Genomic DNA, 24,788 nt, shown 5'->3' with positions numbered 1-24,788 from the left:
GTTGGGGGAGAGGGAGGACAGCAAGGAGCGGGGGATGGTGGATCACAGCCGGCAATGGCCTCGAGTGCTGTAGAGCTGGGAGGAGCATAACTACTCCTCCTGGCTCCACATCAACATTTAAATAGAAAATAATTTTAACTTTGATTAATAAGAATTCCTCTCTATTCTGATTTGCGAGGGAGTTGCAATCTCGCCCATACCATTTATACAGCAGGTTACATCTCACCAGCTCTGCACACTCCTCCTCAATAGGTTGTTCAAATCAGAAATGATCAGTGCTTCTTCTGCAACTGTTAAGCCTGAGATCTGGCTTTCAAATTCTCATTCATTCTTTTTTCGTCTGCCACCCACTCCTGGTAAATGCAGACTGATCCAATGAAAGTCTAATCCAAGCAGAGCACTTATCATTCATTCCCTTCCACTGTAAGGTATTCTACTTGACTAATCCCTTTCAATTCACTCACACTGTACAGAATCCGAATGGGAATGAATGGGAAGGGCTTTGGTTCATTGGGATTCTATACAATGGGACTGAATGGGAAGGGGTTTTGTTCATTGGGATTTTTCACAATGGGAGTGAATGGGAAGGGGTTTTGTTCATTGGGATGCTATACAATAGGAGTGAATTGGAACGGGTTTGATCCATTGGGATTCTACACAGTAGAAGTGAATGGAAGGGCAATTTGCCATTATTAAGTTTGGTTCTGGTGCATCACAAATCTGTCTGGTGATAACTGAATTTGTTGCTCCAAGATCATTCAATATCAATTAAAGAGTCCCAACAGTCATGAATACAGAAGATTGATAGTTACTTACCTCTACACAGCCTTCATCCTGGAGGGAAAATATAAAAAAAATTAAAGTGTGCAAATAAAAGTCTCTGCAAAATCAAAACTGTATCTTTTACCACTGACATTCTAAAAACCCAGAACACCTTCATGAATTCCCATGTGACAGCTTCTGATCTCAGCTGGCACCTATGGGGCAGAATCAATCAGAGAGGCACTCCTCAGTTAACACATACAGCTACTCTTGTACACCTCCTAGTGGCTGGCACCGGAATGACACCAGAATCGACCTTTGAACAAATTGCATGTCTACATGATTGACTGGGGATTGGACCATGATAATGGGCAGGGGAGTTGGGGGCAGGAACCAAAATACATCTTAGCGAACACACAATATCAGCTAGGGTAGCAGGAGTGGGCACTCCAAATTGCCTCTGCAGTACCATCCCCATAGGGAAGCATTGCAGAATGCCAGCAAGGAACTATAGCTTTTGCCTTACATTCTACTTCAGAAAGTGTATGAAACTGAGAAAGAGTGAGCGAGATGGAGAGAAGAAGAGAATGACTGAGGTCAGATATAGAGAGGGTGAAAGAAAGAGACGGGTTAGAAAAGGTGGAGTTTGAGGGAAGGGTTGAAACACAGAGAGAGTGAGAGAGACTTAATTTAATGTTAGTTAACTTTTTCAAAAAATGTTGGAATTTTAAGGCAAGTGATAATATCCAGATTAACCTTTTTCCACACCCTATCCAGATTAACCTTTTTCCACACCCTATCCAGATTAACCTTTTTCTAACCTCTATCATTACCATTTCAATTCGGCCCATCATCCCTTTTGTCTCTCTAATCTCTCCTGCCTTCCACCTTATCACAGACCTTCCCTTTGTTCTTTCTTCACCTCCCCCTTTCGGTGCTTAAAAATGTGCTCATTTTGAACATTCAACAGTTCTGTCGATGGGTCGTCGACCCGAAATGTTAACTGTTTTTCTCTCCACAGATACTGCCTGACCCGCTGAGATTTCCAGCATTCTCTGTTTTTATTTCAGATTCCAGCATCCGCAGTATTTTGCTTTTGTGATAATACCACCTGTTTTCTTGATAGTTAAAAACATTCAATGCTAAACACTTTTAGCAGTGAGGGCACCAATTTTAATTTCTAACACCTATGAGATTGAAGGAGAGAGACAGAGACAGCGACGAGATAGATGGGTGGATTGAAAATGAAAGATAGAGAATGAGATTGGGAGAGAAGACACACATAAAAAATGGATAGGCAAAACAAAAAAAAGGATTATCCAATTAGAAATTGTCCTGCACATTTTATATAAAGAAAGCATCTAAAAGCAGGTTAACTGTCACATGGTGTTTCAATCTCATGATTTGTCGATGAACGAGACTTGGTACGAGTTAGGATACGGGCAGCAGAGCTCAAGTTTAGGGAGGGTGAAAGATGAGAGCATTTTATTAGTTGAACCTAGAGGTAACAAAGGCTTGGATAAGCGTTTCAGCAGCAGAAGAGCTGAGGCAGGGGCAGAGACGGGCGATGTTACGGAGGTGGAAGTAAGCAGTAAGGGTGATGGAGAGGATTATGACGTCGGAAGCTCAAATAGGCTGCCAAGATAAGCAGAATCATTAGGAAATGCCAATAATCTGTCGGAAATGCCCATAATCTGTAGCTGTCTGAGTTAGGAAAAAAAATTGACCCCCAAGACCTTTCACCAAGGAAATTGATAGTTAAATCGATTGACGGTGTTTTAAAGGACTGCTCTTGTCAGATCCTTCTAACTCTGGCACATTTGGCATGAGATCAGAATCTTCTACCTTCAGACCAAGGAATACGATGTCACTGTAATGGAGGCCCCTGTTTCCCAGTGTAGAACAATATGGGGAAGTCCATCATCACACTGAACACTTCACCTGCACTGGCAAAATCCTCAAAACCTCAAGTCCCTTTTCCAAGAAGTCAAGGCCAACATTTTTCTGAATATTCTTCTTAATGTTCCTTACAACAGCTCGCTTGGGCTTACATTTGCCTTCTAGATTAAAAACAATGACGACCAAGAAAGTTTATTCTACAAATGACTATTACAGATGGAGACTGAGGCATCTGATAGATTGCTGGAATATTTGTAGGCTGCAGTTTATCAATCCTCAATGGACTGTCTACATTTAACCCCAGTAAGTATCATGATTGCACCAATAAATTTAATGGCAGGATGTAACAGCCCATAAACTTGGGCCCAATACCCAGACCAATTGTAAACAATATTAGAGACTGCATCTTCATCAGGATAAATTCATCCACAGCTGGGCCTGTTCTCAATCACACTGTGTGTAATGGTCACTATCGAGACTGTGCTAGCCCCATCAGACCTTCCAGATTCTCCCGAGTGATGTAGTGAGTTAGAACTGGAGATGAGGCACTGCCCCAGCTCCTTCCCACAAAAGTGGCTGATGATCCTGTTCCACATTTACTGTTACAAGTACTTCCCTCACTGTTACTCACGTGATTCAGTGTTTCTCTGAAGGAACATGCCTCAGATAACAAGGTTACTTTTTTCTTTAAAACCAGACGATATCATGATTGTGGCAGTCAGGGTCTAAATCAGTCACTTGTGTCGGCATTGAGACCCGAAGTGAAAATAAATAAATGATATGTGGGAGAGAAAGAAACAGTGGACAAGTGAAGACTACAGTTAAGTTGCAATTGAGACTCCATACTCGTTGCTAATGATGACAATAACAGCTAGAGAAAGAAAAATGAAAAATAGAGAATATAGAATTATAGAAATTACAGCACTGAGGAAAGACATTTGGCCTGTGCTGGTACGAGCTCTTCTACTCTAGGCCTGCCGACTCTGGTTGAACGTATTCCTGGAGATTTCATCACGAGAATCCTGCCTCCATCTGCCCTGCCCCCACACTCCCGCCATTTACCGCACAAGACGTCCACATTCCTGGTGCATCACCTACTCAGAAATGACAGGAGTGTGGAGGCAGGAAGTCGATGAGGCCTCCAGGAATTCCTATGCCTGCAGAGCAAACAGATTCTTTATTACATGATTGAATAATTCTTAAGTGTGAGTCAAACAGCCCTTTTTACCCCATCTCCAATATGTTTACAATGAATTAACAAAAGTATTCCAGGTAAAGTTTTTAAATGTCCCTGCTCTCATCAGTGTCTGAAAGATTAATCTTTAACTCCTGGAGACTCCAGGAAAATGGATGGGTTGGCAAACCGAGCTCTAATCCTTTTAGCCTTTCAGTCTCAAATACTTCTCCAATTCCTGTTTCAATGATGTTATGGTTTCTGCCTCCACTCACAAGAAGGGCCCCAGACTGGGCTGCTCTTCCCTGACCCTGCTTCAGGAGACCACAGCATGAAGGAAAGCATCTGCTGGAGTTGGCAGTCAGCTACTTTGTTTAATGGTTACCACATTGAGTGCTGGCTGAATGTCCGAGGCCTCCAACCCACAAACTGTCCAGGCTACAAACTCATCTCTTTGCTGAAAAGTCTCCAGCAAACACACTGCTGATTTACATGTGTCATGTATCTTACATTATTATATATAACTGTATCCTAACATGCTATACATGACTGTAATAAGATATGACCTGTAACCACCAGCATATCTTACCACCAGGGGTGCACTTGCAAGAGACAGGTATATAAGCACAGGTCTCAGGCAAGTGCAGCATTCCAGAGCTGTGAAATAAAGGTGCAGGTCCAGAGTGACCTTGACTTCACGACATGCCTCGTGTGAATCTGTACTGAGGGGACAGGACTTTACAGTGGCGACGGGTTACGGGATTACAGAATCCACAGAATGGCGAACAACGGATTAGATGAAAAGTACAATGTGGCAGATAATTGGGAGGACTTTATAGAAAGGCTCCAGCAAAGCTTTGTAACCAAAGACTGGTTAGGCGACGATAAGGCAGACAAGAGAAGAGCCCATCTCTTGACCAGCTGTGGCTCGAAAACATACGCTTTAATGAAGGATCTGTTGGCACCCGAGAAACCAGCAAGCAAGTCTTTTGAAGAATTGAGCACACTGGTAAGAGACCACCTGAAGCCAGCGAGCAGCCTACACATGGCCAGACACAGGTTCTACAACTACAGACGCTGTGTAGGCCAGAGCATACCCGACTTCGTGGCGGAACTTCGGAGGTTGGCTAATTTATATGAGTTCTCCGATGAACTGAGGAGAGAAATGCTGAGAGACTTTTTCATTGAAGGAATAGGCCACGCAGGCATATTCCGAAAGCTCATAGAGACCAAGAACCTGACCTTAGAGGCAGCAGCACTGGTTGCACAGACATTCTTGGTAGGGGAAGAAGAAACGAGGTTGATTTACAATGCAGGTACGACAACTAACGAAATATTGGAACAAGAAGTTCACAGCACTAAACAAACTGCTACCCCTACACACAGACAAAACCAGGAGAACAGGTTCTCGACAGCAGGCAGAAGCCATCAAGGGCCACAGGAATGGCCGTTCACACCTCATCAACCCACAATGCGAGCAATCAACTACAAACTGAGAGAAGCTCAAGAGAGATCAGCCAGACGCAGCTCATTCTTTGGAAACTCTTTGAACAATGGAACAGGTCTGTGCTGGAGGTGTGGGGGTGGGCACTCGGCAAGGGGATGTCGATTTCAGCAGGCTGTTTGCAGAAATTGTGAATATACAGGGCATTTGGCCCGCATGTGCAAAAAGACGACAGCTCGGCTGGTATACGAATCGGATGGGTCGGAAAGCGGACCAGAAGATGGTGGGGACAGTACACGGGACACCGGTGTACAGCGGGTCAACACGATCAATGGCCGCTGCTCCTACGACAGGACGCCTCCTATAATGATGAGGGTCCTACTCAACGGGATATCTGTCAACATGGAGCTGGATACGGGAGCGAGTCAATCTCTCATGGGCGCTCAACAATTTGAATAACTGTGGCCGTATAAAAGAGACAGACCAAAACTCACAAATGTCGACACCACACTAAGGACCTATACCAAAGAAATCGTACCAGTCCTCGGCAGCACCATGCTCTCTGTCACACACAAAGGGACAGTGAACCGACTTCCCCTGTGGATTGTCCCCGGAGACCCCCCCAGCACTGCTGGGGAGAAGCTGGCTGGCAAAACTAAACTGGAAATGGGATGATGTCCATGCCATGTCATTAGAGGAACGGACCTCCTGCTCAACAGTTATAAAGCGATTTGAACATCTCTTTCAGCCAGGTGTGCGCACTTTCAAAGGGGCCAAAGTCAAAATCTACATCACACAGGATGCTAGGCTGGTCCATCACAAGGCCAGAGCTGTACCCTATGTGATGAGGGAAAAGATTGAACACGAACTAGACAGGCTTCTGCGGGAAGGCATTATATCACCTGTGGAATTTAGCGACTGGGCAAGTCCCATCGTCCCAGTAACGAAATCTGATGGATCCGTACGAATCTGTGGGGACTACAAAACTATCATAAATAGAGTCTCCCTGCAGGACCAGTACCCGCTGCCCAGAGCGGAGGACTTATTTGCCACATTGGCTGGAGGTAAACTTTTCTCAAAACTAGACCTCACATCTGCGTATATGACGCAAGAATTGACCGAGCAATCCAAGCTACTCACCACCATCAACACACATCGAGGCCTTTTCATGTACAATCGATGCCCATTCGGCATCAGGTCGGCAGCTGCCATATTCCAGCTCAACATGGAGAGTCTGCTCAAGTCCATCCCGGGGATGGTTGTATTTCAAGACGACATACTTATCACGGGCAGGGACACCGACTCCCATCTCCGTAATTTGGAGGAAGTACTAAAGCGGTTGGATCAGGTAGGCCTACGAGTCAAGAAATCCAAGTGCCTGTTTCTCGCACCCGAGGTTGAATTTTTGGGCAGAAGGATTGCCGCTGATGGAATCCGCCCAACAGAGTCCAAAACAGAAGCAATTCGCCTGGCACCCAGGCCCCGGAATGTCTCAGAACTGCACGGCTTTCTCATGCTACTCAATTACTTTGGGAAGTTTATGCAGAACTTAAGCACGCTGCTGGAGCCTCTCCACGTGCTACTCAGAAAGGGGTCCGATTGATCTTGGGGCGAGGCCCAGGAATGCGCCTTCAATAAGGCATGCAACCTTCTGTGTTCCAACAGTGTTTTGACTTTCTTTGACCCAGGTAAAAAGCTAGTTCTCACCTGCGATGCGTCAGCGTATGGGGTCGGGTGCGTTTTGCAACATGTCAATAGTGCGGGCAAATTACAACCCATAGCTTATGCCTCCAGGTCACTTTCGCGGGCGGAGCGCGAGTACTGAATGGTAGAGAAGGAGGCACTCGCGTACGTGTACGGTGTCAAAAAGATGCACCAATACCTTTTCGGGGCCAAGTTCGCGTTAGAAACCGATCACAAGCCCCTCACGTCCCTCCTATCCGAGAGCAAGGCAATAAACGCCAACGCCTCGCCGCAAATTCAATGGTGGGCACTCATGCTGGCGTCCTACGACCACACCATAAGGCACAGACCAGACACAGACAACTGTGCCGACGCGCTACCCCTGGCGACCACGGAAAGGTCTGACGAACAGGACTGTGAGATAGTCATGGCAATCAATGCCTTTGAGTCCACAGGTTCACCCATGACGGCTCGCCAAATCAGAGCCTGGACGGCCAGCGACCCCACGTTATCCTTAGTAAAAAGATGTGTCCTAACCGGTGACTGGGCAGAGGCTCGCGATGCCTGCCCCGAGGAATTAAAACCCTTTCACAGGCGCATGCATGAGCTATCACTACAAGCAGACTGCCTGATGTGGGGCAGCCAAGTAGTCATGCCTCTGCGAGGCAGAGAGGCATTTGTCCGGGAGCTCCACCGCGAGCACCCGGGGATCATTCTCATGAAGGCCATAGCCAGATCCCACGTCTGGTGGCCTGGTATTGACACGGACTTGGAGCTCTGCGTCCGAAGGTGCACCATTTGTGCCCAACTCAGCAATGCCCCCAGGGAGGCTCCACTGAGCCCCTGGCCTACCAAACCATGGCCGCGGGTGCACGTAGACTATGCGGGCCCATTCATGGGCAAAATGTTTCTCGTAATTGTCGATGCATTTTCAAAATGGATCGAATGCACCATTTTAAACTCGAGCACAACCTCCACCACTGTGGAGAGCCTCGCAACCATGTTTGCAATGCACGGAATCCCTGACATATTGGTCAGTGACAATGGTCCATGCTTCACCAGCGCAGAATTCCAAAACTTTATAATTGACCACGGCATAAATCACGTCAAGACGGCAACGTTCAAGCCGGCCTCCAACGGCCAGGTGGAGAGAGCAGTGCAAATCATGAAACAAGGCATGCTTAAAATCCAAGGTCCCACGCTGCAGGGTCGCCTGTCGCGACTGCTGCTGGCATACAGATCTTGTCCGCACTCATTGACTGGGATCCCCCCCGCGCAACTGTTGATGAAAAGGACTTTAAAAACAAGGCTCTCATTAATCCTCCCAGACATGCACGAAATCGTTGAGGCAAAGCGCCGTAAGCTGACTGAGTACCATGACAGAAATTCGAGGGGGAGATGGAATGAGATAGGGGACAAAGTGTTTGTACTAAACTATGGCAGGGGTCCCAAATGGCTTGCAGGGACAGTAACGGGCAAGGAAGGAAACAGGCTACTGGTAGTACAAATGGACAATGGCAAAACCTGCCGGAGGCATGTAGACCAAGTCAAAAGCAGATTTACCAACAACACTGCGGAACCAGAGGCAGACTACAATGTGGAACTCGCACCACACCTGTTGACAGACAGAGGGAACAACCTGAGGAAAGGGCAATCCCAACAGACAGCCCAGGCGAGTCAACAACAATCACACCAATCGAAACAGACAGCCCAGGCGAGATACCACACCCAAAGAAAAACAGACACCAAGGCAAACAACTGAACCACAACTCAGACGCTCCATGCGAAAGCGTAGACCACCTGAGAGACTGAACCTATAAAGACAATAAGAGCTTGGGGGAGGGTGATGTCATGTAACTTACATTATTATATATAACTGTATCCTAACATGCTATACATGTCTGTAATAAGATATGACCTGTAACCACCAGCATACCTTACCACCAGGGGTGCACTTGCAAGAGACAGGTATATAAGGGCAGGTCTCAGGCAAGTTCAGCATTCCAGAGCTGTGAAATAAAGGTGCAGGTCCAGAGTGACCTTGACTTCACTACATGCCTCGTGTGAATCTGTACTCAGGGGACAGGACTTTACAACATGCACACGTGTCTGTGAAGTAAAACATCATAACACACAGCTCTGGGTTTACTGCTACTCTGTGCTATGTCTCTAATTGGAGCAGTTTTTTTGTAGTCAGGACTATAGTTGTGATGTCCCTGCATCTTACTACAAATTCACACGAGGCATGTACTGCAGACACAGTCACTACATGACCTTAACCTTTATTCCTCGGACCAAGGAGTGCTGACCCTGGGTGGGACCTCCCCTTTTATACCTGGAAACCCAGGTGAGGAGTGTCTCCCATAAGTTCACCCCCTGTGGTCAGGGTGTGCATTTCTAGGGTATAAGTACAGTGTACAGGAGTTGCATGAAGGTTATAGTTGCATGAAGATTACCATTGCATGATGGTTACATACATGACATCACCACCTCCCTTACGCCTTTTTGTGTCAAAGGTTAAGTCTCTCAGGTGGTCGACGCTCTCTCGTGAGCGCCGCAGTTGTGGCCCTGGTGGCTGAGCCTCGGCATGCGTCTCTGTCACCTGAGGTGATTCCGGCCTGTCCGGGCTGGCCGCAGGGGTTGTGCATGCTGTGGACTGTCCTTGTTGCTCCTCCACTGGCAGTGGTGTGGGTGATATCTCATGCTCTTCTTCAGGTTCCTCCGTGTCTATGCTGAACCTTTTCTTTACTTGGTCCAAGTATTTGCGGCATATCTGCCCATTGTTTAGTCTGACCACTATGACCCTATTCCCTTCTTTGCCAATTACTGCGCCCTCAAGCCACTTGGGTCCCAAAGCTTGGTTAAGAACAAATACCGGGTCATCCATTTCGATACGCCTCCCCCTTGAGTTTCGATCATGGAACTCGGTTTGGGACAGGTGCTTGCCCTCAACAATGTCTGCCAAGTCTGGGTGAATGAGGGACAGCCGCGTTTTAAGCGTGCGTTTCATGAGGAGTTCCGCTGGCGGGACTCCCGTGAGCGAGTGCGGGCGGGACCTGTAGGCCAGCAGGAGGCGCGATCGGCGGTACTGAAGGGAGGGTCCTTGGATGCCTAGCATGCACTGTTTTATAACTTGGACCGCACGTTCCGCCTGGCCATTGGAAGCCGGCTTGAACGGTGCTGTCCGGACGTGTTTGATACCATTGCCCGACATAAACTCCTGGAATTCATGGCTGGTGAAACACGGGCCATTGTCGCTGACCAGGATGTCCGGCAAGCCATGGGTCACGAAAACCGTACGCAGACTCTCCACGGTGATGGATGTCGTGCACGAGTTTAATATGATGCACTCGATCCATTTCGAGTATGCATCGACAACGATCAGGAACATTTTCCCCATGAACGGGCCCGCATAGTCTACGTGAATACGTGACCATGGCTTGGTGGGCCAGGGCCACGGGCTGAGTGGGGCCTCCCTGGGGGCATTGCCCAGCTGGGCACACGTTGTGCACCTGCGAACCCAGTGTTCCAGGTCTGAGTCAATCCACGGCCACCATACATGTGACCGGGCAATGGCCTTCATTAACACGATGCCAGGGTGCTCACTGTGGAGTTCCCTGATGAATGCTTCCCTTCCTTTCTGGGGCATGACTACCCGGCTGCCCTATAGCAGGCAGTCGGCTTGGATGGAGAGCTCTTCCATCCGGCTCTGAAATGGTCTGACCTCCTCGGGGCACGCCCTGTGTGCGGGCGCCCAATCCCCAGTCAGAACACATTTCTTTATCATGGAAAAGAGGGGGTCTCTGTTGGTCCAGAGTTTGATCTGACGGGCTGTGATGGGGGAGCCTGCGGTGTCAAAAGCCTCAATGGCCATGACCATCTCAGCGCTCTGCCGACGCCCTCTTGGTGGTGGCCAGTGGGAGCCTGCTGAGCGCGTCAGCGCAATTTTCGGTGCTTGGCTGGTGCCGTATGGTGTAGTCATACGCAGCCAGCATGAGAGCCCATCGCTGTATGCGAGCTGACGCATTGGCATTGACAACCTTGCTGTCGGACAACAGAGATGTTACCGGCTTGTGGTCAGTTTCAAGCTCGAGCCGTCTACCGAAAAGGTACTGGTGCATCTTTTTCACACCGTAAACACAAGCGAGTGCTTCCTTTTCGACCATGCCGTATCCACGCTCTGCCTGGGAGAGTGATCTGGAGGCATAAGCCACTGGTTGGAGTCGGCCGTCATCATTACCCTGCTGCAACACATACCCAACCCCGTAGGATAATACATCGCTCGTTAAAACCAGTTTTTTTACAGGGGTCATACAAAGTCAACAGTTTATTAGAACATAGCAGGTTCTTCGCCTTATTGAAAGCCCGTTCTTGACAGTCCCCCCAAAACCATTCACAACCTTTACGCAGGAGCATGTGTAACGGCTCCAACAATGTGCTTAAGTTCGACAGAAAGTTCCCGAAATAGTTCAAAAGTCCCAGGAATGATTGCAACTCCGACGTGTTGCCGGGCCTGGGTGCCCGGCGGAGCGCCTCCGTTTTTGATTCGGTGGGCCGGATCCCGTCTGCGGCAACCCTCCTGCCCAAAGACTCGACCTTTGGGGCCAAAAACACACACTTGGTCTTTTTGAGCCGCAAGCCTACCCGGTCCAGTCAGCGTAGCACCTCCTCCAGATTGTGGAGGTGTTCCTCGGTGTCTCAACCCATTATAAGGATGTTGTCTTGGAATACAATTGTTCCAGGAATGGATTTGAGCAAGCTTTCCATGTTTCTCTGAAAGATAGCTGCCGCCAAACGAATGCCAAATGGATACCAGTTGTAGATAAATAATCCCTTGTGCGTCGTGATGGTGGTCAGAAGCTTGGATTCTTCAGCCAGTTCCTGAGTCATGTAGGCCGAAGTGACAGCTTGCCACCTGCCAGCGTGACAAAAAGGTCCTCTGCTCTCGGGAGCGGGTATTGGTCTTGCAGCGACACTCGGTTGATGGTGGCTTTGTAGTCGCCACAAATCCTGACCGAACTATCTGTTTTAAGGACTGGAACGATGGGACTTGCCCAGTCGCTGAATTCAACGGCTGAAATTATGCCCTCTCTGAGCAGCCTGTCCAATTCACTTTAAATTTTCTCACGCATCACATACGGCACCGCTCTGGCTTTGTGGTGTACTGGTCTGGCCTCCGGAGTGATGCGTATCACTACTTTAGTGCCCTTGAAGGTTCCGACACCGGGTTGAAACAGTGACTCGAATTTTTGTAGGACTTGTGAGCATGAACTTCGCTCCACAGATGAAATGGCGTGCACATCTCCCCATTTCCAATTCATCTCGGCTAGTCAACTCCTCCCCAAGAGCGCGGGGCCAGTTCCCGGGACGATCCAGAGTGGCAGCCGGTTCTGTGATCCATTATGTGTTACCACCAAGTTTGCACTGCCTAGCACTGGGATGATCTCTTTGGTGTATGTCCGTAGCTATGTCTCAATGCGTTCCAGTTTGGGCCTGCTAGCTCTGTATGGCCATAGTCTCTCAAATTGTTGGGCGCTCATAAGTGACTGGCTAGCTCCCGTATCCAGCTCCATGCGCACCGGGATGCCATTCAATAAAACTTTCATCATCATGGGTGGCGTTTTAGTGTATAAGCTGTGGACGTCAGCCACATGAACCCGCTGAACTTCAGCATCCATGGCTTTTCCCCAGACATCATCCTGCATTGCAGACCCCTCGTCTGGTTCCTCTGTCTCGCAGATTTGCCTCACTATAGCCTTTTTGCACATCATGGCCACGTGTCCACTGACGTTACAAATCCTACAGATATATTGCTGAAACCTGCAGCTTTTCGCAGTATGTCTACCCCCGCACCTTCAACATGAGCTGAGATTGTTGTTAACAAAAGGACTGTTACCATGCATTCCTCTCTGATTGCCCATTTGGTTGTTTCTAAGCACTTTGATGGTGGGTGTTAATGGTCCCATTGCGAGACGCATTGTGCCTCGAGATGGCGTGAATTGCCGATCCCCTTTCCATTGTCCCTGTTGCGGGCCCACCCTGGAGTCTGTTGCTGCCTGGGCGGTTTCGAAATGCCCTTGCCTGCCTGCGGGGTCCCAAGCCGCATTCACCATGTTAACTCCCTGGTCCATCGCCACGTTGGGACCAGGGCTGCATGCGTAAATTAGCTTGGTCTCCTCTTCCCCTGCCATGAAGGTCTGAGCTATCAACACCGCTCCTTCTAAAGTCAAGTCCTTGGTCTCCATGAACTTCCTGAAAATCCCGGCATAATTAATGCCCTCAATGAAGAAATCTCTTAACATCTCCCCCCTGCAGGCTTCTGTGAATTAAAGAGACTGGCCAAGTGCCGCGGGTCCATAATGAAGTCCGAGATGTTTTGACCCTCCCGACGCCGGTGTGTGTCGAACCGGTGCCGGGCCATGTGTATGCTACTCGCCGGCTTGAGGTGCTCACTGATCAGCTGGCTGAGCTCTTCAAAGGACTTGTCCACTGGCTTTTGGGGTGCGAGCAGGTCTTTCATCAGCGCATACGCCTGTGGTCCGCAGCTGGTCAGTAGATGCGCCCTCCACTTGTCGGCCGCTGTCGCTCCCAGCCAGTCCTTCGTGACAAAGCTCTGCTGGGGTCTTTCCACGAAGTCGTCCCAGTCCTCACCCACACAGTAACGTTCCTCTGTGCTACCGGTGGCCATCCTCATGGTTCGGTGATTCCAGTTTCTCGTCACCAAATGTGGTATCCCTGCACCTTACTACAAATTCACACGAGGCATGTACTGCAGACACAGTCACTACCTTTATTCCCAGGACCAAGGAGTGCTGACCCTGGGTGGGACCTTCCCTTTTATACCTGGAAACCCAGGTGAGGAGTGTCTCGCACAAGTTCACCCCCTGTGGTCAGGGTGTGCATTTCTAGGGTATAAGTACAGTGTACAGGAGCGTGAGGCCTTGCTAGGGAGCCTCAAGCCTACGTGTTGCAAACATAGCTGTTGCAGTCAGGTGATTTGTTTTGATTTTCATAAGCGTGGAGTTAACAGCATGTAAAGAAAAAAACTATGCATTCTGCAGTGCGGATGATGCTGAGGAGAGACTGGACAAAGGGAGTCAAGACAAAAAGAGACATGCTCAGTGGAGTCCTTTCTGCCTTTATGCAAGGCAGCAGGAAGCAAGCCATATACAACCAGAAGCACGAGATCACTGAATCCTCAAAGAGCGCTAACACCACCTGCTCTGGTAGTAAATCATAAAGAGCAGCAAAATCCCAGGTTTGACCCCCTGATCCCTGGCGAGTTAGTTGATTAGAGGAAGAGCAGCAGTAAATACAATTGACCTCCTGGAGGAGGGGAAGGGGAAAGAAAACTGGGGTTCCAGTTTCTCAAATGTATGAATGTCGGGGGAAGGGGTGGGGGGGATGGGCAACTGTGATGCCACAAATGGCTGAATCATCTGGTCACAGAAATGGCCGTGTGTGTGACTGTGCTGGTTCCAATGGAGCTCGTACAGAATGTGCCCAAGTCATTAGGGATGGAGGGACGGGGTTGATTGGAGCTGGCCCACAGATTCCAGAGGCCTATAGATATGCACGGAGCTTCAAGCCTGGGGGCTCACTCGTACATTCCTTTGCACAAACTGTAAAAGATCAGACTGGTTGGTTCACGGCACAAAGCATCAGACTGCACGACAAACTGGAATAATCCAACGGCTGGATGGTCAGGAAGCTGTGTGCCGACCGAGCTATCTCTATCCCAATCTTTGGAAACAACCTCCCCCGTGTAACAGCAGTCCCCCGGAATCACAAACACAGAATATTGACGTCAATAATTTACCCTAAAGTCAGGTTCTGGGCTAGTAGAGCAAGCTGTTGAGGATGTGCTTAGGACAGAAGGGTTATCAGGTTTAGAAAATAAAGATATTCAATCAAATTAACACAATCCAGGATAATGTATTATTTATACCCGCTACTGGTACAGGTGCAACATCCCGAATCCATAACTCCAAAAACTGGAATTGTCTGAAAACCGGACGTTTTGCGCATAGCTGATGGTATCATCCGGAGTCCTAGTCCGAAAAGCGGACATTTTTGAGGCAAAACCCGAAATCCGGCACAGATTCGGTCGAGGATTCCGGACTTCAGACTATTGATTTTCTTGTCTGAAATCTGGAAAAACCCGTAAACCGGCACGGATTCCGTCCCGAGGATTCCGGATTTCGGACGCTGTACCTGTACAACATTTCCGGCACATACTGCAGGCTGCTCTCACACTGGGACCGGTCCTTGGTCTATGCTCCCAGGGCCGGTACAGCACGGGTTAGATACAGGGTAAAGCTCTCTCTACACTGTCTCATCAAACACTCCCAGGACAGGTACAACGTGGGGTTAGATACAGCGTAAAGCTCCCTCTACACTGTCTCATCAAACACTCCCAGGGCAGGCACAGAACGGGGTTAGATACAGAGTAAAGCTCCCTCTACACTGTCCAATCAAACACTCCACAACTGGCGTTAGACTGACAGGCCAACAGTTACCTGGTTGCTTTCCCACCCTTCATAGAGTCCTAGAATGGTTACAATATGGAAGGCGGCCATTCAACCCGTCGAGCCCGTCCCGTCTCTGTGTAAAAAAGTTTTTTTCTTATGTCACCTTTGGTTCTTTTGCCAATCACCTTAAATCTCTGGCCTCTGGTTCTCGACCCTTCTGCCAATGGGAATGGTTTCTCTCAGTCTACTCTGTCTAGACCCGTAGCGATTTTAACCCCTCTATCAAATCCCTTCTCAATCCTCTCTGCTCTAAGGAGAACAACCCCAGCTTCATCAGTCTATCCACATAACTGAAGTTCCCCATCCCCGGAAAAAGTCTCGTAAATCTGTACTGCACCCTCTCTTAAGGCCTTCACATCCTTCCTAAAGTGTGGTGCCCAGAATTGGGCACAATACTCCAGTTGAGGCCGAACCAGTGTTTTATACAGGTTCATCATAATTTCCATGCTTTATTACTCTATACCTCTATTCATGAAGCCCAGGATCCCGTAAGCTTTTTTTAACCACTTTCTCAACCTACACTGCCACCTTGAACAATTTGTGCATATACTCCCAGGTCTCTCTGTTCATGCACCCACTTTAGGATTGTACCCTTTAGTTTATATTTCCATTCTTCATTCTTTCTACCAAAATGTATCACTTCACATTTTTCTGTGTTAAATTTCATCTGCCATGTGTCACCAGCCTGTCTATGTCCTCCTGAAGTCTATCACTATCCTCCTCACTGTTCACTATAATTCCAAGTTTTATGTCATCTGCAAATTTTTGAAATTGTGCCCTATACACGCACATCCAAGTCATTAATATATATGAAGAAAAGCAGTGATCCTGGAACCGAACCCAGGGGAACACCACCCTTCCTAAATAATGGAGAGACATTAGCAATTTTTCTATCCACTGGTACAATTCCCGAATGGAGAGCGCTTTGGAAGCTTATTCCTAATGAATGTGCAAATTACACGTCTCCTTTGTCAGACTGCGAGATATGAAACAGTCTGTCCCACTGCAGAATTGCTAAGCCCAGTGCTTATGATGTCTGTGTTTATAATCGGTGACTGACTAATCTTCATTCATAATTAGACTTTGATGCACTTTACATTCTACTCTGAGATTCACATAAGCTCCAATTCATGCTTGTTAGAGCTCATTACTGAAGCATTACAATAAGTGCTTGGAGCAGGAAGCTCAGTAATTGCTGTTAATTACCTTCTGTCTGGCCATTCCGCTAGCGTCCTGCAGGAGATTGATAGAACAGAGCAGAATTAATTCCATTTCAAAAACATTTGGCCACTTTCCGCCTCCCCCAGCTCCTCTGCTAAAGGTGGTGGCTCTCACTGGGGGTCCATTCCACCAGCACCCCAACCCCAGCTCTCCACTACCTCGCCCATTCATCTGGAAGGTTGAGTGTCAGTAGTTTTTCCACCGAGGAGACATCACAGCTGAACCTAATCCTGCCCTGCCCTGCCCAACATGTACCTGTACTGGATGGTGATCAGGAGCGAAACTCTGGCTAATTTTTCTTTCCTTATCTCAGTGCCTTGAAGCCAGGTCTGCCACCCTGGTGTAGTGACAGACCTGGCCTAGGGTGCTAGGAAGGAGATTAAAAAGCAGGACCTCAAAGGTAGAACCATAGAATCATAGAAATTTACAGCTATTTCGGAATATCGTATCCGCAGCGGCCAACAAAGAGCTATCCAGCCTAATCCCACTTTTGAGCTCTTGGTCCGTAGCCTTGCAGGTTGCAGCACTTTAAGTACATATCCAAATACTTTTTAAATGTGCCAAGGGTTTCTGCCTCTACACCCTTTCAGGCAGTGAGTTCCAGACCCCCACCACCCTCTGGGTGAAAAGATTTCCCCTCAAATCCTCCTACCATTACTTTAAATCTATGCCCCCTGGTTGTTGACCTATCCACTAAGTACTCTAGCTGTGGCCGAACTAGTGTTTTATACAGTTCAAGCATAACCTCCCTGCTCTTGTATTCTATGCCTCGGCTAATAAAGGCAAGTATTCCGTATGCCTTCTTAACCACCTTATCTACCTGGCCTGTTACTTTCAGGGATCTGTGGACATGCACTCCAAGGTCCTTTTGTTCCTTCACACCTCTCAGTATCCTACCATTTAATGTGTATTCCCTTGCCTTGTTAGCCCTCCTCAAATGCATTACCTCACACTTCTCCCGATTGAATTCCATTTGCCACTGTTCTGCCCAGTACATTGATATCTTCCTGCAATCCGCAGCTTTCTTCTTCATTATCAACCACACATACAACTTTTGTATCATCTGCAAACTTCTTAATCATACCCTCAACATTCAAGTCTAAATCATTGACATATACCACAAAAAGCAAGCGGACTAGTACTGAGTTCTGCGGAACCCCACTGCAAACAGCCTTCCAGTTACAAAAACACCCATCAACCATTACCCTTTGCTTCCTGTCACTGAGCCAATTTTCGATCCAACTTGCCACTTTGCCTTGGATCCCATGGGCTTTTACTTTCGTGACCAGTCTGTCATGTGGCATCTTATCCAAAAGCCTTGCTAAAATCCATATACACTACATCATACACACTGCCCTATCGACTCTCCTTGTTACCTCCTCAAAAAATTCAATCAAGTTAGCCAGACACGACCTTCCCTTAACAAATCTGTGCTGACTGTCCCTGATTAATCCATGTCTTTCTAAATGAACATTTATCCTGTCCATCAGAATGTTTTCCAATAATTTTCCCACCACTGAGGTTAGGCTGACTGGCCTGTAATTACTCGGTCTATCCGTTCTCCCTTTTTAAACAAAGGTACAACATTAACAGTCCTCCAGCACCACACCTGTAGCCAGACAGGCTTCGAAAATGATGATCAGAGCCTCTGCTATTTCCTCTTTTGCTTCTCTTAACAGCCTGGGATACATTCCATCCGGGCCTGGAGATTAATCCACGTTCAAAGCTGCTAAGCCCCTTAATACTTCCTCTCTTACTATGTTTATTTCATCTAATATTTCACACTCCTCCTCCGTTTGCAATGCCCCTCTCTTTTGTGAAAACAGACGCAAAGTATTCATTAAAAACCATACCCACATCTTCCGCCTCCACATACAGATTACCTTTATGGTCTAGCGACCCTCGGTATCTGTCATAAGCTTCCCTTTTTATCCTACCCTGTAGGGCTCTTGACATCCAAGGGGCTCTAGATTTATCCTACCTTGTATGGCTCTTGACATCCAGAGGGCTGTAGATTTGTCAGTCCCACCCTTTTCCTTTCAGGGAACATATTTGCTCTGAACCATGAGGAACTCCTCCTTGAATGCCTCCTGCTGGTCTGACATTCATTTACCTTCAGGTAGCTGTTTTCAGTTCACTTTGGTTAAATAACATCTCAGCTTAGCAAAATTGGCTTTTCCACAATCAAGAACTTTTATTCCTGATTGTAATCTCTGGATTACTCCCTGTGACACGCACGAGTGAAGTGAAGTGGGATTTCTACAGGCCGGACGAGATGCACTTCAACAGAGCCGGTACCAACATCCCCGTGGGAAGGTTTGCTCGTGCTGTTGGGGAGAGGGATGGGCACCAGGATGTATCATTAGAAAGGAGAAACAAAGAGCACAAAGGATTGGGAGAGACAGATAGCACTAAAGCAAGAAATAGTAAGCAATTAGGTGGGGTCAGACTACGCGAGAACACAGGATGGTCTAGGATAGGTTTATAGTGTACTTATAACAAACAAGGTTGCTGAGCTGCAGGCGCAAATAGCCACATGGAAATATGATGTCATGGCAATAACAAATCTGGCTCAAAAAATGGCAGGATTGGGAATTAAAATTCCTGGATAAAGGGTGTTCAGGAGAGATAGGGAAGCAAAGACAGGAGGTGGTGTGGCAGTGTTAGTTAAGGAGAATGTTACAGTGCTGGAGAAAGAGAGGATGTCCTGGACAATCTATTTGATTAGAGTTAAGAAAATCGAGAAGTGCTATAACACGACTAGGTGTATTCTATAGGCCGCCAACTAATGGGTAAATTATGGAGGAGCAAATTAGCATGGAAATTACAGAGAGGTTCAAGAACTTTACAGTAGTGATAATGGGGAACTTCAACTACCTTATATAGACTGGGACAGTGATAGTGTAAAGGGCAGCGAGAGGGAAACATTTCTGAAGTGTGTTCAGAAGAATTTTCTTGGTCGGTATGTTTCTGGTCCGAGAAGGAAGGAGGCATTGCTGGATCTGGTTCTGGGGAATGAGATATGTCAAGTGGAGCAAGTGTCAGCAGGTGAAAATTTAGGGAACAGTGATCATAGTATCAGAAGGTTTAGATTAGCTATGGAAAAGGACAGGGAGCAACCTAGAATAAAAGTACATAATTGGAGGATGGCAAATTTCAGTGGGATGAGAACAGATCCGGCCCGGGTAATTTGGAATCAAAGATTGGCAGGCAAAACTGTAGTGGAGCAATGGGCTGCCTTTAAAGAGGAAATAGTTCGAGTGCAGTCGAGGTACATTCCCACTAAGGGGAAAGGTAGGGGAACTAAAGTCAGAGCTCCCTGGATGACGAAAGAAATAGAGAGTAAAATGAAGCATAAAAAGAGCGCATATGATAGATGTCAGGTCGAGTATACATCTGAGAATCAGGCTGAATATAGAGGGGATGAAATTGCACCTTTCTATAAGAGCCGTGACCGCCTTAAAAAGGCGGCCACAGGTTGCTAAGGACTCACCACCTAATCGGTGCGGAGTCACCGACATTTTATAAATTGCCCTCCATGTTTTTGCCTGCGGTGATCGTCACCATGCCGCCAGGGCTGTTGCCCTGTCGGGCACACGCCCACCCCTTTCCAACCAGCGGCAACCCCCTTTCCGCCCTGCGTGGGAAATTGCCCAATGGGAAATTGTCCCATGGGAGCTGATCGCCTGCCGCTCGGTGCCCCCGACAGCTTTCCCTGGTGGGAAACTGTGTGTGCCTGGGCGACGCGTCCACCCTTAAAATAGAGGGCGTCTGCCGCGACCGCCTTTTATTTTAATTGTCGGCCGACTCTGAGGTGGGCCCGACAATAGCAGCCACGGGTTCGGCGCTGATGACTCCGAGCGCCGTCCAACCTGCTCCACACACACTTCTGCCCTGCAGCTGCTACGAACACCGCAGTCACAAGGAAAAAAAGTTAAACGCCGGAATATCGGTCGACTCTCCGCCCCATGGATTGGAGAAGAAAAGAAAAAAAACGGTAGGGCGCCACTTTTTAGGCGGGGGGGGGGGGGGGGTGCAATTTCGGCCTTAGAAAGTTCAGAGGTGAAGTGAAAAAAGAGGGGCAAAGAGAGGGTATGAGAATAGAATGGCAACTAGCATAATCCAAAAGCCTCTATAGACATATAAATGGTAAACGGGTTGTAAGAGGAGCGGGGGTGTGATTAGGAACCGAAAAGGAGAGCTATACATGGATTCAGTGGCTGAGGTACTGAATGGGTATATCAATCTTCACCAAGGAAGAAGATACAGCCATCGCCATAGTAAAGGAGGAGGTAGAGGAGATATTGGATGGGATAAGAATTGATAAAGAGGAGGTACTTAAGGACATAAGAAATAGGAGCAGGAGTAGGACATACGGCCCCTCGAGCCTGCTCCGCCATTCAATATGATCATGGCTGATCCGGTCATGGACTCAGGTCCACTTCCCCACCCGCTCTCCATAACCCCTTATCGTTTAAGAAACTGACTATTTCTGTCTTAAATTTATTCAAGGTCCCAGCTTCCACAGCTATCTGAGGCAGTGAATTCCACAGATCCACAACTCAGAGAAGAAATTTCTCCTCATCTCAGTTTTAAATGGGCGGCCCCTTATTCTAAGATCATGCCCTCTAATTCTAGTCTCCTCTATCAGCAGAAACATCCTCTCTGCATTCACCTTGTCAAGCCCCCTCATAATCTTATACGTTTCGATACGATCACCTCTCATTCTTCTGAATTCCAGTGAGTTGAGGCCCAACCTACTCAACCTTTCCTCTTAAGTCAACCCCCTCATCTCTGGAATCAACCGAGTGAACCTTCTCTGAACTGCCTCCAAAGCAAGTATATCCTTTTGTAAATATGGAATGCAAAATTGCACGCAGTATTCCAGGTGTGTCCTCACCAATACCTTGTATAGCTGTAGCAGGACTTCCCTGCTTTTATACTCCATCCCCTTTGCAATAAATGCCAAGATTCCATTGGCCTTCCTGATCACTTGCTGTACCTGCATCCTAACCTTTTGTGTTTCATGCACAAGTACCCACAGGTCCCACTGTACTGCAGCACTTTGCAATCTTTCTCCATTTAAATAATAACTTGCTCTTTGATTTTTTTTCTGCCTAAGTGCATGACCTCACACTTTCCAACATTATACTCCATCTGCCAAATTTTTGCCCACTCACTTAGCCTATTTCCTTTTTCAGATTTTGTGTGTCCTCCTCACACATCGCTTTTCCTCCCATCTTTGTATCGTCGGCAAACTTGGCTACGTTACACTCGGTCCCTTCATCCAAGTCGTTAATATAGATTGTAAATAGTTGGGGTCCCAGCACTGATCACTGTGGCACCCCACTGGTTACTGATTGTTTTCTGTTCATTAGCCAATCCTCTATCCATGCTAATATATTACCCCCCAACCCTGTGAACTTTTATTTTGTGCAGTAACCCTTTATGTGACATCTTGTCAAATGCCTTCTGGAAGTCCAAATACACCACATCCACTGGTTCCCCTTTATCCACCCTGTTCGTTACATCCTCAAAGAATTCTAGCAAATTTGTCAAACATGACTTCCCCTTCACAAATCCATGTTGACTCTACCTGATCGAATTTTGCTTTTCCAAATGTTCTGCTACTGCTTCTTTAATAATGGACTCCAACATTTTCCCAACCACAGATGTTAGGCTAACTGGTTTATAGTTTCCTACTTTTTGTCTGCCTCCTTTTTTAAATAGCAGTGTTACATTTGCAGTTTTCCAATCTGCTGGGACCTCCCCAGAATCCAGGAAATTTTGGTAAATACAACCAATGCATCCACTATCCCTGCCGCTACTTCTCTTAACATCCAAGGATGCAAGCCATCAGGTCCAAGGGATTTATCCGCCCTTAGTCCCATTATCTTACTGAGTACCACCTCCTTACTAGGAAAGCTGCTTGTACCTAAAGTAGATAAGTCACCAGAACTAGATGGGATGCATTCTAGGACTAAGGGAAGTGAAGGAAGAAATTGCGGAGGTACTGGCCACAATCTTCCAATCCTCCTTGGAAACAGGGGTGGTGCCAGAAGACTGGAGAATTGCAAATGTTACACGCATTCAAAAAAGGGTGTAAAGATAAAGCCAGCAACTATAAGCTGGTCAGTTTAACAGTGGGGAAGCTTTTAGAAACAATAATCAAGGACAAAATTAACAGTCACTTGGACAAATTTGGATTAATTAAGGAAAGCCAGCACGGATTTGTTAAAGACAAATCATGTTTAACCAATTTGATTGAGTTTTTGATGAGTTAATAGAGAAGGTTGATGAGGGCAATGCGGTTGATGTGGTGTACATGGATTTCCAAAAGGCGTTTGATAAAGTGCCACATAATAGGCTTGCCAGCAAAGTTGAAGCCCTTGGAATAAAAGGGACAGTGACAGAATGGATAAGATATTGGCTAAGTGACAGGAAAAAGAGCGTAGTGAATGGTTGTTTTTCGGACTGGAGTAAGGTATACAGTGATGTTCCCCAGGGGTCAGTACTAATATTACACTCATAATAAAGGGTGAGACTGAGTACTGTGTGTAATGAGCAAGTGTAACCTTAGCTCCTTTAGTAAGATTCCAGAGTGCAGGTACCTCGTGGGTGGCCTGCTTATATACCGTGCTCCCAAGGGATGCTGGGATCCCTTGGGATTCCAACAGGTGGACCCTCTGCTGGTCAGGTATCATGCAGGTTACAAAGGGTTAAATACATAACATCACTCCCTTATGAAGTCAACAGTACACTTATTTACAAAGTGAGACGATCTGGGGCTTTACGCTCCCTGTCGATCGTCTCGGTACAAATGCGAGTGTGAGTGAGTTGGTCAGTTCTTTACTGGGCTGTTGGACAGCCGGGCTTGCTGGGCTGCTGGGGATGATGAGTTCAGTTTCATGGTCAACCATGATGTCAGTTGCCACTTGTGTGTGTGTTGGAAGGTCAAAGTTGGTGGTGTCCTCTTCGGGTTGTTCGTAGCTGTTGGTGAACTGCAATTTGATCTGGTCCAAATGTTTTCTGTGCGTTTGTTCATTGACTAATTTGAGCTGAAACACCTTACTCCCCTTTTTGACCGTGATCGTGCCAGCAAGCCATCTGGGACCATGTCCATAATTGAGCATAAACACAGGATCATTGATCTCAATATCGCGTGACAAATTTGCGCGGTCATGATACACACCTTGTTGATGCTGCCTGCCCTCCATGTGATCATGGAGATCAAGGTGGACAAGAAAGAGCTTTGTTTTAAGCGCCCTTTTCATGAGCAGCTCGGCTGGGAGAACCCCGGTGAGTGAGTGGGGTCTGGTGCGGTAGCTGATCAGCACTCGGGACAACCGGGTCTGCAGGGAGCTTTCCGACACTCATTTCAAACTTTGCTTGATGATCTGAACTGCCCGTTCTACCTAGCCGTTGGATGCGGGCTTGAACGGGGCAGATGTGACGTGCTTGATCCCGTTGCGGGTCATGAATTCCTTGAATTCAGCACTGGTGAAGCACGGCTCATTGTCGCTGACTAGGACATCAGGCAAGCCGTGCTTAGAAAACATGGCTCGGAGGCTTTCAATGGTGGCTGTGGACGTGTTTATGGACATTATTGCACATTCAATCCATTTTGAGTAAGTGTCCACGACAACCAAAAAACATTTTGCCCAGAAATGGGCCCGCATAGTCTACATGGATCCTCAACCACGGTTTCGAGGGCCACAACCACAAATTTAACAGTGCGTCTCTGGGTGCATTGCTCAGCTGAGAACAAGTGTTGCACTGGCGCATGCATGACTCTAAATCTGAGTCAATGCCGGGCCACCACACATGAGATCTGGCTATGGTTTTCATCATTACGATGCCTGAGTGGGTACTGTATAATATACATATGAATGTGTCTCTGCCTTTCTTGGGCAAGACCACGCGATTGCCCCACAATAGACACTCCGCCTGCAGGGACAACTCGTCTTTGCATCTGTGGAACGGCTTAATCGCCTCCTGTATCTTCACTGGGACACCGGGCCAGCAGCCATTGAGGACATAGTTTTTTTTACCAAGGACAGTAAAGGATCCTGGC

At 47.4% G+C, this 24,788-nt stretch overlaps 1 protein-coding gene across 15 annotated transcripts in view; it reads right to left on the bottom strand.

Moving 5' to 3' along the window:
• Positions 1–24,788, bottom strand: part of col16a1 (collagen, type XVI, alpha 1) — a 618,256-nt gene that overhangs the window by 424,961 nt on the left and 168,507 nt on the right. For 10 of the 15 annotated variants that reach the window (XM_070899262.1, XM_070899261.1, XM_070899260.1 and 7 more), the window contains 2 exons: positions 16,700–16,726; positions 817–834 (listed from right to left, as the gene is read on the bottom strand). In XM_070899262.1, the coding sequence (XP_070755363.1) occupies positions 817–834; positions 16,700–16,726 (45 nt within the window). The remainder of the gene's footprint in view (positions 1–816; positions 835–16,699; positions 16,727–24,788) is intronic. The other 5 variants (XM_070899265.1, XM_070899268.1, XM_070899271.1 and 2 more) reach the window with 1 other exon arrangement.

This window comes from Pristiophorus japonicus, chromosome 14, assembly GCF_044704955.1.
Source record: "Pristiophorus japonicus isolate sPriJap1 chromosome 14, sPriJap1.hap1, whole genome shotgun sequence".
In the NCBI taxonomy this organism is placed as follows: Eukaryota; Metazoa; Chordata; class Chondrichthyes; family Pristiophoridae; genus Pristiophorus; species Pristiophorus japonicus.
This window is presented reverse-complemented; position numbering and strand designations above follow the sequence as displayed.